Source organism: Neoarius graeffei, chromosome 12 (genome assembly GCF_027579695.1).
Source record: "Neoarius graeffei isolate fNeoGra1 chromosome 12, fNeoGra1.pri, whole genome shotgun sequence".
In the NCBI taxonomy this organism is placed as follows: Eukaryota; Metazoa; Chordata; class Actinopteri; order Siluriformes; family Ariidae; genus Neoarius; species Neoarius graeffei.
The window spans coordinates 82,023,198-82,039,163 of NC_083580.1; the positions used below are offsets into that span (position 1 = coordinate 82,023,198).

The following is a 15,966-nucleotide window of genomic DNA, read 5'->3' on the forward strand; positions in this document are numbered from 1 at the left end:
CACGGTTATCCTGGACACTAATCAATATGAAAAACAAATGAATGAAATGCTCACGGACCCAAACACATATGAAATACTCAAAAAAGACCCGACAGAGGAAAAGAAAAAGACTAAAACTATTACTCAAACCGTTAATGGACGACAACAAAATCGATAAACAAACATACAACCACCTCATCCCCACAGCAGACATCACCCCCCGGATATACGGCACACCGAAAATTCATAAACCCGGAGCACCACTAAGACCCATAGTAGACAGCATAGGATCAGTTACTTACAACCTTTCCAAGACACTGGCAGACATAATCAAACCACTCCTCGGACTCACGGAATACCACTGCAACAACTCAAAACAACTGGCGAAAGAACTAAAGGAAATCAAGATAGAAAAGGATGAAATCTTTGTATCACATGACGTCATATCCCTCTTTACAAAAACACCAGTCACAAACACACTAAACATAGTAGAAAACCGGTTAAAAGCAGACAGAACTCTGAAAAAACGCACAAAACTTACAGCACAGGACATAACAAAACTGTTGCATTTCATTTCCACTTCCACATATTTCCAATTCAGAGGTACAATTTACAGACAAAAAGAGGGATTTGCAATGGGGGACCCGCTATCTGCCACTCTGTGCAACTTTTTCATGGAGGATCTGGAAACCCGAGCCATAGAAACAGCACCGGACGACTGCAAACCCATTTTCTGGAAAAGATACATTGATGACATCCTTGAAATAATCAAAACAGGCCACACACAACAACTCACCGATCACCTAAACTCCATAGACAAGACAGGCAACATCAAATTCACACACGAAGAGGAAACGGACAAGACAATAGCGTTTCTGGACCTAAAAATACACCACACAGAAGAAGGGAACATTAGAATCACAACATACAGTAAACCTACACACACCGACCAATATCTTCTCTGGACATCTGAACATCCCATCGCACACAAAATGTCAGTAATCAGAACACTATACGACCGAACACAGAACATCATGGAGGAGAAAGACAGACAGGAGGAGGAACAACACATCCAACAGGCATTAAAAAACTGCCAATATCCACCGTGGGCAATTCGAAAAGGGAAATTACAGACACAAAAAAAGGAAAAAAACAAACAAGAAAAAACACCGAAAAAACAAACCGGGGCTTTGTCACACTACCGTACATAAAAGGAGTCACAGAACGCATCCAACGATCCATGAGGAAATACCACATCAACACCCCGGTCAAACCATACAAGAACCTCCGACAGCTGCTAGTTCACCCCAAAGACAAAATACAACCGGACAACAAATGCAACGTCATCTATGAAATCCCTTGCCGTTCATGCAATAAAGTCTATATTGGCGAAACGGGCAGATGCTTCCATACACGAAGGAAAGAACACCAAATAGAGTGTGAGAAAGAAACAACAAAAAGACACACAAGATCCGAAAAAGAAAAAGCAAACCAAGAAAACCTAAAATCAGCCATTTCAGACCACTGCAAACGACAAAATCACATAATGAATTGGGAAGAGGCCAGAGTCATTCGCGCTGAAGAAAACAGATTCCAGCGTTGGATTTTAGAGGCAGTGGAGATACGCAAGCGGGCAGAAAGGACGATAAACCGAGATGAGGGAGCGTACGCGCTGTCACACACCTGGAGCGCCGTCCTGGGGGAGCAGCCTGACAGCAGGAGGCGTGGACTACCTGTCAAATCGGACAGGACGTTCACGCCTCCGTAACGTAACATCAGCTGATAAGGCACGTCACCACTCGACATCTGGTGACAGTTCTGAGGAAGGCGGAAGTTTCACGCCGAAACTGTCAACAAACAAGGTAACATCCTAAAAAATACGTGTCTTAAGAAACGAACTTAAAGAATAGTAATAAATGAATATGATGTATGTAATTGCTCAGTTAAAGTAAATAAAGCATGGTCACCTGTAATATCAAAGAACTTGAACTTGTGAATAATAAAAAAAAAAAAAAAGACAGAGAACAATATACTGAGGAGACAGGGTTTCAAAGAGGGCAAGACAGGTAGAGAATATTTGTCAGATAACAGGCCCTGACGAATGCTCTATTACTAATAAGAAACATAGATAAGAAATAAATTAATAAGAAATATATTAATATAGCTTATTTAAGTATGACCAAAATTTTTAAGCCCAACTTTGTGTGCACATTCCCACCTATGGCCAAGGTTCAGCTTTTTGTGTTTCAATACTGTTCAAACTTAATCATTTTAATGTTTCTTGTAGCACATGCACATTTTGCTTACTGTTTAAGCATTTTATTTGTTCTTTTGCTGTTGATATTTTCCCCCATGCCAATCTTCTGCTGAACCCAGTGGTGGGGAAAGCCCTTAAATGCATAATGAATAGTCAGTGAGGGACAATCTTATTTTTTGCAACAGTTATTAAAAACTTAACATTTAGTTTCAATTCAGAAGGTGTTTAGGCTTAGCTGATGAAATATTTTCAAACATGAACTTGCCTTTAAATCTGAAACACAGGTCTATAGGGCTACAGGAACATTGGCAGTCATCTGTAGTTTTCTAGTGTGGGGGCTTTTAAGCCAAAACTTGGTGCTTTTGTTGGCCACAAGCTGAAGGCCTGGCAAGTCAGGGTGTGTAAGAATGTAGGTATGGCACAGCAGGCCACTCCAAAAATCCACCAGAATGCAGGAACATCTACTAAATCCAAAATCTCACCCCCCCCCCCCATTGTCCATCTCCAGCTGGACGACCCACAAACAAAACACCAGAATGCAGGGGGACAAGTGAAGATCAAACTGAATACAAAATTCCCACTTACTGCATGGTGTGCGGAAAAATTTTGGCATCGCCCCCCCCCAAAAAAAATCTCACTCCAAGGAATTTCAAAAAGTTGGCAGCCCTGATGAAGTTGGTGCATCCATGTCTTGGAGTCGAGTAAAACATGCTCGGACTAGCGCTCCTTTAGCTCTGTCCTGCAACCCATCATTTTTTTTGTTGATCAGCTTGTGAGGTAAAACAATTTTCCAAGTCCCTTATTTCCTCTTCCAGTTTCTGGACAGTTCTCTGGATTTTAGCTGTTGAATTAGAGGAATACTGCTGACAAAACACTCTAATTTGGGCCTTTCCTACCTCCCACCACTTAATGAGTGAAGGAAAAGTTTCCTTCCTGGATCTCCAGTCGATCCAGAATAATTTAAAATTTTTACAAAAATTAAGATCATGTAATAAATTAACATTAAAATGCCAAAAGGACTGGTTTTTCCGTGGGAGATTAAAAAAAAAAAAAAAAGATCCATTAAAACTAAATGATGATCTGTAAAAATAACAGGGGAGATTTGGTAGTCAGTAATTCTTGAAGTAAAAGGTGCAGAAATATAAAATCTGTCCAACCTTGCTGCACAGACTCTACCGTCAGATATTTTCACCCATGTGTATTGTCGTACTGAAGAGCGCTTCATCCTCCACACATCGACCAGATCGGTTCTCTTTAAAAAGTGAGATAAAATGGACGAGGAGTGAATGTGTGGTTCCTCTCCAGTCCTGTCTAATGTAAAGTCTGTGCAGCAGTTCCAGTCTCCCCCCATTAAAGCACACTCCCCTGATCATTACAACTGAACTAAACAACTCGTCACGTTCAGAGCCTTGGTTTGGTGCATAAACATTGATAAAACTAAAAGTAAAATCCTGTATTTTAACTTTTACCATAAGAACTCTACCTTTCACCAACTCTGTACTGGACACGATGTTTATATCTAAAACAGGAGAGAATAAAATCGCAACTCCTGCACTAAAATGTGTCCCATGACTAAGAACGTATTGTCCATTCCACCATAAATCCCAGGCAATTTTATTCGACTCGTCACTATGTGTTTCCTGTAATAAAATAATATCCAGTTGGTTTTTTTGTCTGATTACTTCAGATAATAAAACTCTTTTCTGTTCATCTCTTCCCCCATTTATGTTTAAAGAAGCGACTCTTCACCCCTGCATATTGAAAGATAAAGAGACAGAACAGTAAAGAGACAGATGAAAAGAACCAGTGGAGATGAAAACCCAGTGCTGTGCAGTCATTGAAAACTTATTTTTTGAGTTTCATTTTCTTAATCATTCTACTCTTAGACTCTTTTAACCCTTTCCTCAGACCAGTGACGTGCTTTTTTAACCGATAACGTTTCTTTCCATCCAGTAAATCCATTCCAACAACTCTTTGAAGTGTGGTAACTGATTTGATAAACTTTTCAACGTCGGGAAAATAATCTTTAACATTCGCTTTTTTTCCAAAAGTTTCATCCAAAAAGTTACTAATCTCCTCAAGTGAATAAAGGTCCTCGCTTTGAGAAATGCTGTCCGCTATAGAAATAGAGTCAGAGTCACATTCCATATCTGTCACACTGTCACCATAACAACTGTCCGGCTTTGTCACCTCCACTGTCTCACTGTCGGGTCTGACAACCTCCTGTAAAACTGGAGACTCCGCGTCCTGCTCAGACCCCCCACACTGACCTCTCCTGGCTCCGCCCTGCTACGTTCAGCCTCTACAATTTCTACTGAATCGCTATTACTGGCAACCCCAATCACGGAGCTATCAGCATCCGTATCTGCAGGCACGGAGCCTCTGGCCTCAGTTTGAGTAGGTGGAGCAGACTCAGATAGCGCTGGCCAATCGCTGCTCACTTGTAGCATCAGCCACATAAAGTTTTATTTATCAGTAGCGTAAAATAGTATCTAAGACACTTCTTTATATTTCGTATTAAAACGTCTATGTAAAGTAAGACATAGAAAGCCTCACTTTAAGAGAAATTCAGGGCGAGCGTGAGCCTAGGAAGTCTATAGGGTTCTTCTCTGTCACTCACCCTGTCACTGACACACACACACACCTCCTCGCTCCGTGTCCTATGGCCTTAGACCCTTTAAATCACGTGCTCATTTTTTGAATGAGGGAAGCGGAAAGAGGAATGAATGGAGGTAGATGGAAGCCGGCGCAGGTACGTTCTGACATCCTTCAGTATTCTTCAATGCTCCGAAATAGATTGACTGCTACACGCTTATGGATTACTTTTTTTCTTCTTCGCCCTTTTTGAGGAAGGTACAGACGGACTTAAACCCACATCTGAAGAGGTGAGATCGCTCCTTTTTTGTTTCCTATTTTTTTTTGCTGGCGGGATTGTTTTGTTTTTGGAAAGCGCACGGGCGGTGCGCGGTTTTTGTTATACTGCTTACGCAGTGGTTGGACTAAAGACTCTGGCCTGAAGGCTATCCTCTCACTCTCTCTCACTCTGCACCATCATACAATAAAATATTCACATTGGAAATATGTTGTAAGCGCGTTTCATGCATTAAGTCATAAGATTTGTTAACGACTCGTATCAAGTTCGTTACACACTTTCCTGCCATCTGTCACCACAGCGACACCACTGCCCGCCTTCTCACCTTCAGTCACACCACTCCTCACTCCATAGCGTCAGTCACACTACTGTTCACTTCCCTACCGTCAGTCACAAGCGCTACCCCACTGCCCCCCTCCCCGCTGTCAGTCACTGCAGCCTCACCGCTGCCCCCCTCGCCGGTGCCAGTCACACCACGTCTTTCCCCGCTAGTAGTTCTCGCCGCTGGTTCTACCTGTCTATGTGGACAGGTAAGTCTTTTATGTTCCACATCTCCACACTCAAAACACTTCATGTTTCCTGAGCTCGCATGCACCATGTAAAAACCTTCCTCATGCTTCACACGGAAGGAAACATCCAGTGTCTGAGTTGGAGAGTCCAAAAACAAACACCTGTCTCCGGAGAGACTGAACATGTTTTAATTTGCTGTCCTTACAGCCCAAACTCACCGTCTGGAAACCGCTCGCGAATTTCCCGAAGTGCTTTAGCTCTCGCTCCAGCACCTCGTTCGGAATGAACGGGGGAACTCCGGACACGGTTACCCGGACGGAAGGCACTGCCAGTGGGGAAACTTGCACAAACTCATTATTGATGCAAACGCTGCTCTCGATGAGCTGACTAACGAACTCCGGGTGCTTCATGAACACGACTACTGCCTTGTTCATGCGGGAGGCACATGTGATGTTTTCATAGCCCACCTGCTCTCCGACGGTGAGCAGTACTTGTTCTACCGGTACCGTGGGTTGCGGTACTATCCTAATGCTATGTTTCAGGGACAGGGGCGGGGTCCCAGAGGACATCATCCTTGCCACAAACAGAAACAAACAAAAACACATGCACACACAACTACGAACAACCACAAACACTATAAAACAATTAATAAATACTCCAAGAACGAATAGCAAAAAAGTTAGAAAGAGAAATGTAAGCTCTGAGCCAACCTCACCACACCCTCCACCAGCAAACTCCCAGCATGCAGTGCAGAGAGAGAGAGACACACACACACAGACAGAGAGAGACACACACAGACAGAGAGAGATACACACACACACAGACAGAGAGAGAGAAAGAGAGACACACAGACAGAGAAAGAGAGACACACACAGAGAGAAAGACAGAGAGAGACACACACAAACAGAGAGAGATACACACACACACAGACAGAGAGAGAGAAAGAGAGACACAGAGAGAGAGAGAGAGAGAGAGAGACACACAGAGAGAAAGACAGACATACAGACAAAGACAGAGAGACACAGAGAGAGACAAACACAGCATGACCGAGAGAGACAGAGTGAGAGACACACATACACACAGTGACAGAGAGAGAGACACGCGCGCACACACAGAGTGACACAGAGAGAGAGAGAGAGAGAGAGAGAATTCTTTAGCTGTTAGTTGCTAACGTTAGCATCATATAAGTAATAAGAATTACTACGAGATGAATTTTGTAAAAACGAATAATAACGTCACTGAGATTGCTGGGTCACGTGTCTGAGCCTGAAGTCCCGAGCAGGATCTTTGCATGTCCTCCCCATGTATGCCAGACCCAGGAGGTGGAGTCAGACCTGATCCTGATCCTCCCACCTGGATCCTGCCGAATCACAAGGCCAGAGAGCGGAGACAGTGATCCAATATTTCATGTATTCAATACTTCGTTCTGTATTTTAGATCAGATCCAGCTCCCCATCCACCACCTGCCACCACCCCAAAAAACCACCCACACTCCCCCCCAAAAAAACACCCACACTCCCCCCCCCAAAAAAAACCCCACCCACACTCCCCCCCCAAAAAAAACCACCCACACTCCCCCCCCAAAAAAAAACCCACCCACACTCCCCCCCCAAAAAAAAACACCCACACTCCCCCCCCCAAAAAAAACACCCACACTCCCCCCCCAAAAAAACACCCACACTCCCCCCCCAAAAAAACACCCACACTCCCCCCCAAAAAACCCCCACCCACACTCCCCCCCAAAAAAAACCCCACCCACACTCCCCCCCCAAAAACCACCCACACTCCCCCCCCCAAAAAACCCACCCACACTCCCGCACAAAAAAAACCACCCACACTCCCCCCCCCAAAAAAACCACCCACACTCCCCCCCTCAAAAAAACCACCCACTCCCCCCCAAAAAAAACCACCCACACTCCCCCCCAAAAAAAACCACCCACACTCCCCCCAAAAAAAACCACCCACACTCCCCCCAAAAAAACCACCCACACTCCCCCCCCAAAAAAAACCACCCACACTCCCCCCCCAAAAAAACCACCCACACTCCCCCCCCAAAAAAAACCACCCACACTCCCCCCCCCCAAAAAACCACCCACACTCCCCCCCCACAAAAACCACCCACACTCCCCCCCCAAAAAACCCACCCACACTCCCCCCCCAAAAAAACCCACCCACACTCCCCCCCCAAAAAAACCACCCACACTCCCCCCCAAAAAAAACCAACCACACTCCCCCCCCCAAAAAAAACCAACCACACTCCCCCCCCCCAAAAAAACCACCCACACTCCCCCCCAAAAAAAACCACCCACACTCCCCCCCAAAAAAAACCACCCACACTCCCCCCCCAAAAAAACCCACCCACACTCCCCCCCAAAAAAAACACCCACACTCCCCCCCAAAAAAACCACCCACACTCCCCCCAAAAAAACCACCCACACTCCCCCCCAAAAAACCACCCACACTCCCCCCCCCAAAAAAACCACCCACACTCCCCCCCAAAAAAAACCACCCACACTCCCCCCCCCAAAAAAAAACCACCCACACTTCCCCCCCCCCAAAAAAACCACCCACACTTCCCCCCAAAAAACCACCCACACTCCCCCCCAAAAAACCACCCACACTCCCCCCCCAAAAAAACCACCCACACTCCCCCCCCAAAAAAACCACCCACACTCCCCCCCCAAAAAAACCACCCACACTCCCCCCCAAAAAACCCACCCACACTTCCCCCAAAAAAAACCACCCACACTTCCCCCCCAAAAAAAACCACCCACATTCCCCCCCAAAAAAAACCACCCACATTCCCCCCCAAAAAAATCACCCACACTCCCCCCCAAAAAAACCACCCACACTCCCCCCCCAAAAAACCACCCACACTCCCCCCCAAAAAACCACCCACACTCCCCCCCAAAAAACCACCCACACTCCCCCCCCCAAAAACCACCCACACTCCCCCCCCAAAAAAAAAAACACCCACACTCCCCCCCCCCAAAAAAACACCCACACTTCTCCCCCCCAAAAAACCACCCACACTCCCCCCCCCAAAAAAACCACCCACACTCCCCCCAAAAAAAACACCCACACTCCCCCCCCCACAAAAACCACCCACACTCCCCCCCAAAAAAACCCCACCCACACTCCCCCCCCAAACCCCCCCCCACAAAAACCACCCACACTCCCCCCCCAAAAAAACCACCCACACTCCCCCCCAAAAAAACCACCCACACCCCCCCCCACAAAAACCACCCACACTCCCCCCCCCAAAAAAACCCACCCACACTCCCCCCCCACAAAAACCACCCACACTCCCCCCCAAAAGAAACCACCCACACTCCCCCCCAAAAGAAACCACCCACCCCCCAAAAAAAAGAACCACCCACACTCCCCCCCAAAAAACCACCCACACTCCCCCCCCAAAAAAACCACCCACACTCCCCCCCAAAAAAACCACCCACACTTCCCCCCAAAAAAACCACCCACACTCCCCCCCAAAAAAACCACCCACACTTCCCCCCCAAAAAAACCCACCCACACTCCCCCCCCCCAAAAAACCACCCACACTCCCCCCCAAAAAAACCACCCACACTCCCCCCCAAAAAACCACCCACACTCCCCCCCCCCAAAAAAACCACCCACACTCCCCCCCAAAAAAACCACCCACACTCCCCCCAAAAAAAACCACCCACACTCCCCCCAAAAAAACCACCCACACTCCCCCCAAAAAAAACCACCCACACTCCCCCCCAAAAAAAACCACCCACACTCCCCCCCAAAAAAACCACCCACACTCCCCCCCCCACAAAAACCACCCACACTCCCCCCCAAAAAAAACCCACCCACACTCCCCCCCCAAAAAACCCACCCACACCCCCCCCCACAAAAACCACCCACACTCCCCCCCAAAAAAAACCACCCACACTCCCCCCCAAAAAAAACCCACCCACACTCCCCCCCCAAAAAACCCACCCACACCCCCCCCCCACAAAAACCACCCACACTCCCCCCCCAAAAAACCCACCCACACCCCCCCCAAAAAACCCACCCACACCCCCCCCCACAAAAACCACCCACACTCCCCCCCAAAAAAAACCACCCACACTCCCCCCCAAAAAAACCACCCACACTCCCCCCCCACAAAAACCACCCACACTCCCCCCCCAAAAAAACCCACCCACACTCCCCCCCCACAAAAACCACCCACACTCCCCCCCCAAAAGAAACCACCCACCCCCCCAAAAAAAGAACCACCCACACTCCCCCCCAAAAAACCACCCACACTCCCCCCCAAAAAAAAATAGAACCACCCACACTTCCCCCCAAAAAAAGAACCACCCACACTCCCCCACCAAATAGAGATGAAAGTGGAGCAAAGAAAAAAACCCTGAACTTTTGAAAGTCAAACTAAGATGGGGGGGCGACATCCCCCGAAGGGGGGCGACATCCCCCGAAAATATTTTAATAACAACACGCAAACCCTGCATTCTAGTGCATTTTAGTACTTATTTTCACTAAAACAAGTTATAACTTTTAAGCCTTTTTCTTTCATGTACATTACTGATTAACATGTCAAAAATACCAAATTCACTTCCCCGAGTTAATGAGTAATTTTCAGGAGTGCGTTTAGAAAACGCGGTGATTTTCCTGCTACACAGTTCATTAAACTCAGCAAAATCCCAAAACAGTGCTGTTAAAAAGTAAAGGTCTGTTAGAGTTTCTAAAGCTTTCAGGTTTCAATGTTGGGGACGTTGATAAACGGGACTCAATGTTTTAGTAGAGCTGTGCGTTTGCAGAAGCTAAAGTGAACTAAAAATTTCCAATTCATATTTATGCAAGTTGAAGCCAGTTGTTTACATTAGTTCATATTGTCTGTAAATTTAAACACCAATGAATAACAAATTTCTCATATAAATCAGGGGCGTAGGGTGTGTGTGTGTGTGTGTGTGTGTGTGTGTGTGTGTGTGTGTGTGTGTGTGTGTGACACACTGACTGGCAGCCTGAGTGCATTATGGAACAAAAAATAATTCCCATTGCTAGTTTTAGGCAGCTTAGAAACCGGCTCTTCCATTATTGCTGTTTCTTCCACGTTTTCTTGATGATGTGTTCTAGAAACGGCACTAAAACTTTGCTTCAAAACCACAAAATGCAACTTTGATGGGAAAAAATATATAATAAATTGCTTACCTCTCTTCACGTCGAATGAAGGAGGAAAGTTTTGCTTGTTTTGACATGGTGAATTATTAACGAGAAAATACTCGTAATTCGCAACTAAAAAGACCGCAGCTACACTGGCAACTTGATCATGCTTTCTAGTGCGATTGTGTTGCGCAGAACGGTGTCAGTCCTGCGCACCGTAGCTCGTGCACCTGAAGGCATGCCTTGGGCACGCGCACCTAACGAGCTCCGGCACGCTTGCCGTTAACAAAGAACACCTGTCTTTAATCAATGAACTATGTTTGGGCTATTTAAGGACTGCGCCCATGCAAGGACGATGCAAAGTATTACACCGCGTCTAGCAACGCAAAAAATCCGAAAAATTAATTTCTCCATTCGGAAAACCGGAGATTTTCAAGAGTTTTGTCAAATATCCGGATTTCCGGGTATTTCGTCATTAGCGGAAACAATCCAGAGGAATTTTCATGAAAATCTAAAAATCCGGAATTCCGGGAAAATCCGGAACACTTTCATGACTAACCAAAAAGCCACCTACACTCTCCCCCCCCCAAAAAAAACCCCCACACTCCCCCCCAAAACCACCCAAACTCCCCCTCAAAAACCACCCACACTCTTCAAACCCCCCCCACACTCCCCCCAAAAACCACCCCCCAAAAAAACCACCCCTCAAGAAACCCACCCACACTGCCCCCCAAATAAACCACCCACACTGCCCCCCCAAATAAACCACCCACACTGCCCCCCCAAATAAACCACCCACACTGCCCCCCCAAATAAACCACCCACACTGCCCCCCCCAAATAAGCCACCCACACTGCCCCCCCAAAATAAGCCACCCACACTGCCCCCCCAAATAAACCACCCACACTGCCCCCCCAAATAAACCACCCACACTGCCCCCCCAAATAAACCACCCACACTGCCCCCCAAAAAAACCACCCACACTCCCCCCCAAAAAAACCACCCACACTCCCCCCCCACAAAAACCACCCACACTCCCCCCCCAAAAAAACCCACCCACACTCCCCCCCCACAAAAACCACCCACACTCCCCCCCCAAAAGAAACCACCCACCCCCCCAAAAAAAGAACCACCCACACTCCCCCCCAAAAAACCACCCACACTCCCCCCCCAAAAAAAATAGAACCACCCACACTTCCCCCCAAAAAAAGAACCACCCACACTCCCCCACCAAATAGAGATGAAAGTGGAGCAAAGAAAAAAACCCTGAACTTTTGAAAGTCAAACTAAGATGGGGGGGCGACATCCCCCGAAAATATTTTAATAACAACACGCAAACCCTGCATTCTAGTGCATTTTAGTACTTATTTTCACTAAAACAAGTTATAACTTTTAAGCCTTTTTCTTTCATGTACATTACTGATTAACATGTCAAAAATACCAAATTCACTTCCCCGAGTTAATGAGTAATTTTCAGGAGTGCGTTTAGAAAACGCGGTGATTTTCCTGCTACACAGTTCATTACTTTGAAAAAAATCAGACAGTTGAAGGTAAACTCAGCAAAATCCCAAAACAGTGCTGTTAAAAAGTAAAGGTCTGTTAGAGTTTCTAAAGCTTTCAGGTTTCAATGTTGGGGACGTTGATAAACGGGACTCAATGTTTTAGTAGAGCTGTGCGTTTGCAGAAGCTAAAGTGAACTAAAAATTTCCAATTCATATTTATGCAAGTTGAAGCCAGTTGTTTACATTAGTTCATATTGTCTGTAAATTTAAACACCAATGAATAACAAATTTCTCATATAAATCAGGGGCGTAGGGTGTGTGTGTGTGTGTGTGTGTGTGTGTGTGTGTGTGTGTGTGTGTGACACACTGACTGGCAGCCTGAGTGCATTATGGAACAAAAAATAATTCCCATTGCTAGTTTTAGGCAGCTTAGAAACCGGCTCTTCCATTATTGCTGTTTCTTCCACGTTTTCTTGATGATGTGTTCTAGAAACGGCACTAAAACTTTGCTTCAAAACCACAAAATGCAACTTTGATGGGAAAAAATATATAATAAATTGCTTACCTCTCTTCACGTCGAATGAAGGAGGAAAGTTTTGCTTGTTTTGACATGGTGAATTATTAACGAGAAAATACTCGTAATTCGCAACTAAAAAGACCGCAGCTACACTGGCAACTTGATCATGCTTTCTAGTGCGATTGTGTTGCGCAGAACGGTGTCAGTCCTGCGCACCGTAGCTCGTGCACCTGAAGGCATGCCTTGGGCACGCGCACCTAACGAGCTCCGGCACGCTTGCCGTTAACAAAGAACACCTGTCTTTAATCAATGAACTATGTTTGGGCTATTTAAGGACTGCGCCCATGCAAGGACGATGCAAAGTATTACACCGCGTCTAGCAACGCAAAAAATCCGAAAAATTAATTTCTCCATTCGGAAAACCGGAGATTTTCAAGAGTTTTGTCAAATATCCGGATTTCCGGGTATTTCGTCATTAGCGGAAACAATCCAGAGGAATTTTCATGAAAATCTAAAAATCCGGAATTCCGGGAAAATCCGGAACACTTTCATGACTAACCAAAAAGCCACCTACACTCTCCCCCCCAAAAAAAAAACCCCCACACTCCCCCCCAAAACCACCCAAACTCCCCCTCAAAAACCACCCACACTCTTCAAACCCCCCCCACACTCCCCCCAAAAACCACCCCCCAAAAAAACCACCCCTCAAGAAACCCACCCACACTGCCCCCCAAATAAACCACCCACACTGCCCCCCCAAATAAACCACCCACACTGCCCCCCCAAATAAACCACCCACACTGCCCCCCCAAATAAACCACCCACACTGCCCCCCCCAAATAAGCCACCCACACTGCCCCCCAAAATAAGCCACCCACACTGCCCCCCCAAAATAAGCCACCCACACTGCCCCCCCAAATAAACCACCCACACTGCCCCCCCAAATAAACCACCCACACTGCCCCCCCAAATAAACCACCCACACTGCCCCCCACCAAAACAAATTAAAAAAATTTTTAAAAACCCCGACCCACACCCCCCTCTTTCCTTTTTCTCCATCAGATCTACATTTCAAACTTCATTGAGAACACACGATCATCAGCAGGTCTCTCATCCACCACTTACATCCTGCATAACGTTGAGCCGGCTGTGTGTGTGCGCACGTACGTGTGTGTGTGTGTGTGTGTGTGTGTGTGTGTGTGTGTGTACTTACTGTGAATTGGTGCGGCTCTGACGTGCCTGTAGAAGACCATCTTGTTCTCCGTCTCCGCTGCTGAGGTTAATAACCTTGTTCCAGTTCTGAGTGCTGTTGCAGTTGAGTGACGAAAGCGCTGGCTGCGGTTCAGAGTTGAGTTGCACGCTGTTCCTCTTCTCCACTGCTGCTGCTGATAAAGAAACGAGATGGACTCTGACAGCTGCTTAGGTTAAAGAGGGAAAGGTCTGAAAGGTCAAAGCCTGAGTTAAGAGACCACACACTCATTATTTGCATTTGCTCTTCTCTTCAAAAAAAAAAATCACTAAAAAAACCTCACTCACAGGGAACAAAAGAAAATCTAAATATACAACTTAAGTGTCGGGTTTAAAGGGCTCCAGGATCCCTGAGGATGCCCATAAATAATGTTAATAGTTCTCACACTGATGCACTGCAGAAAATGATATCTTAGCAAGTGAAAATATCTTGAAAATAGTTGAAACGATTGAGCATTTCCTAGTAGAAGAATACAAGACACCGATTCTGAGATTATTAAACCGAGTTCTAGATTGCAACCAACTTATTCTAAGACGTCTTATCAAGTAAAAATATCTGTCCATGCAGCAAATCATTTCACTCGTATTAAATAATTTTCTCCTCAAATTCAGTTTTCAATTTTTTGCAGTGTACAGACGGATCTTCAGTGGCAAACAGTGAACAGAACAAGAGGATTAATCTGCATGTGTCCTCATCCTCACCTCGGTCTTTCTCGGAGTGTGTAGGAGTGTGGAAGAGTGTGAGCGGTCTCTCGCTGCAGGATGGAGCTTTGCTCTCCATGCTCCTCCTCCTGGAGATGCTGGTCTGAGAGCTGCTTTGTCCTGCTCCAGGAAGTGGCGTCTCTTTAAAGATCTGCAAAAGAAATAAAACCACGAGGTCAGTGACTCAGAGTAAATATTTTCCCTATAGCACAATTATCAGGTCACCGTCCATCATCTGAAGGTGAACACACACACACACACACACACACACACACACGTGTTCACCGAGATCAGATTCTTTACTGAATACTGAAAATTATTAGTGTGGGGTTTTTTGTACTACATTAGCAACAGCATTCACCAAATTACAACCCCGATTCCAAAAAAGTTGGGACAAAGTACAAATTGTAAATAAAAACGGAATGCAATGATGTGGAAGTTTCAAAATTCCATATTTTATTCAGAATAGAACATAGATGACACATCAAATGTTTAAACTGAGAAAATGTATCATTTAAAGAGAAAAATTAGTTGATTTTAAATTTCATGACAACAACACATCTCAAAAAAGTTGGAACAAGGCCATGTTTCCCACTGTGAGACATCCCCTTTTCTCTTTACAACAGTCTGTAAACGTCTGGGGACTGAGGAGACAAGTTGCTCAAGTTTAGAGATAGGAATGTTAACCCATTCTTGTCTAATGTAGGATTCTAGTTGCTCAACTGTCTTAGGTCTTTTTTGTCGTATCTTCCATTTTATGATGCGCCAAATGTTTTCTATGGGTGAAAGATCTGGACTGCAGGCTGGCCAGTTCAGTACCCGGACCCTTCTTCTACGCAGCCATGATGCTGTAATTGATGCAGTATGTGGCTTGGCATTGTCATGTTGGAAAATGCAAGGTCTTCCCTGAAAGAGACGTCGTCTGGATGGGAGCATATGTTGCTCTAGAACCTGGATATACCTTTCAGCATTGATGGTGTCTTTCCAGATGTGTAAGCTGCCCATGCCACACGCACTAATGCAACCCCATACCATCAGAGATGCAGGCTTCTGAACTGAGCGCCGATAACAACTTGGGTCGTCCTTCTCCTCTTTAGTCCGAATGACACGGCGTCCCTGATTTCCATAAAGAACTTCAAATTTTGATTCGTCTGACCACAGAACAGTTTTCCACTTTGCCACAGTCCATTTTAAATGAGCCTTGGCCCAGAGAAGACGTCTGCGCTTCTGGATCGTGTTTAGATAC

General features: G+C 45.9%; 1 protein-coding gene across 2 annotated transcripts in view; it reads right to left on the reverse strand.

The window, feature by feature from the left end:
- Positions 1-15,966, reverse strand: part of LOC132895730 (rho GTPase-activating protein 26-like) — a 122,856-nt gene that overhangs the window by 11,110 nt on the left and 95,780 nt on the right. Inside the window, exons 19-20 of one of the 2 annotated variants that reach the window (XM_060936551.1) lie at positions 14,721-14,871; positions 13,984-14,152 (exon numbers count right to left, since the gene is read on the reverse strand). In XM_060936551.1, coding sequence (XP_060792534.1) covers positions 13,984-14,152; positions 14,721-14,871 — 320 coding nt within the window. Of the gene's footprint in view, positions 1-13,983; positions 14,156-14,720; positions 14,872-15,966 lie in introns of both variants that reach the window. The other variant, XM_060936550.1, reaches the window with a different exon arrangement.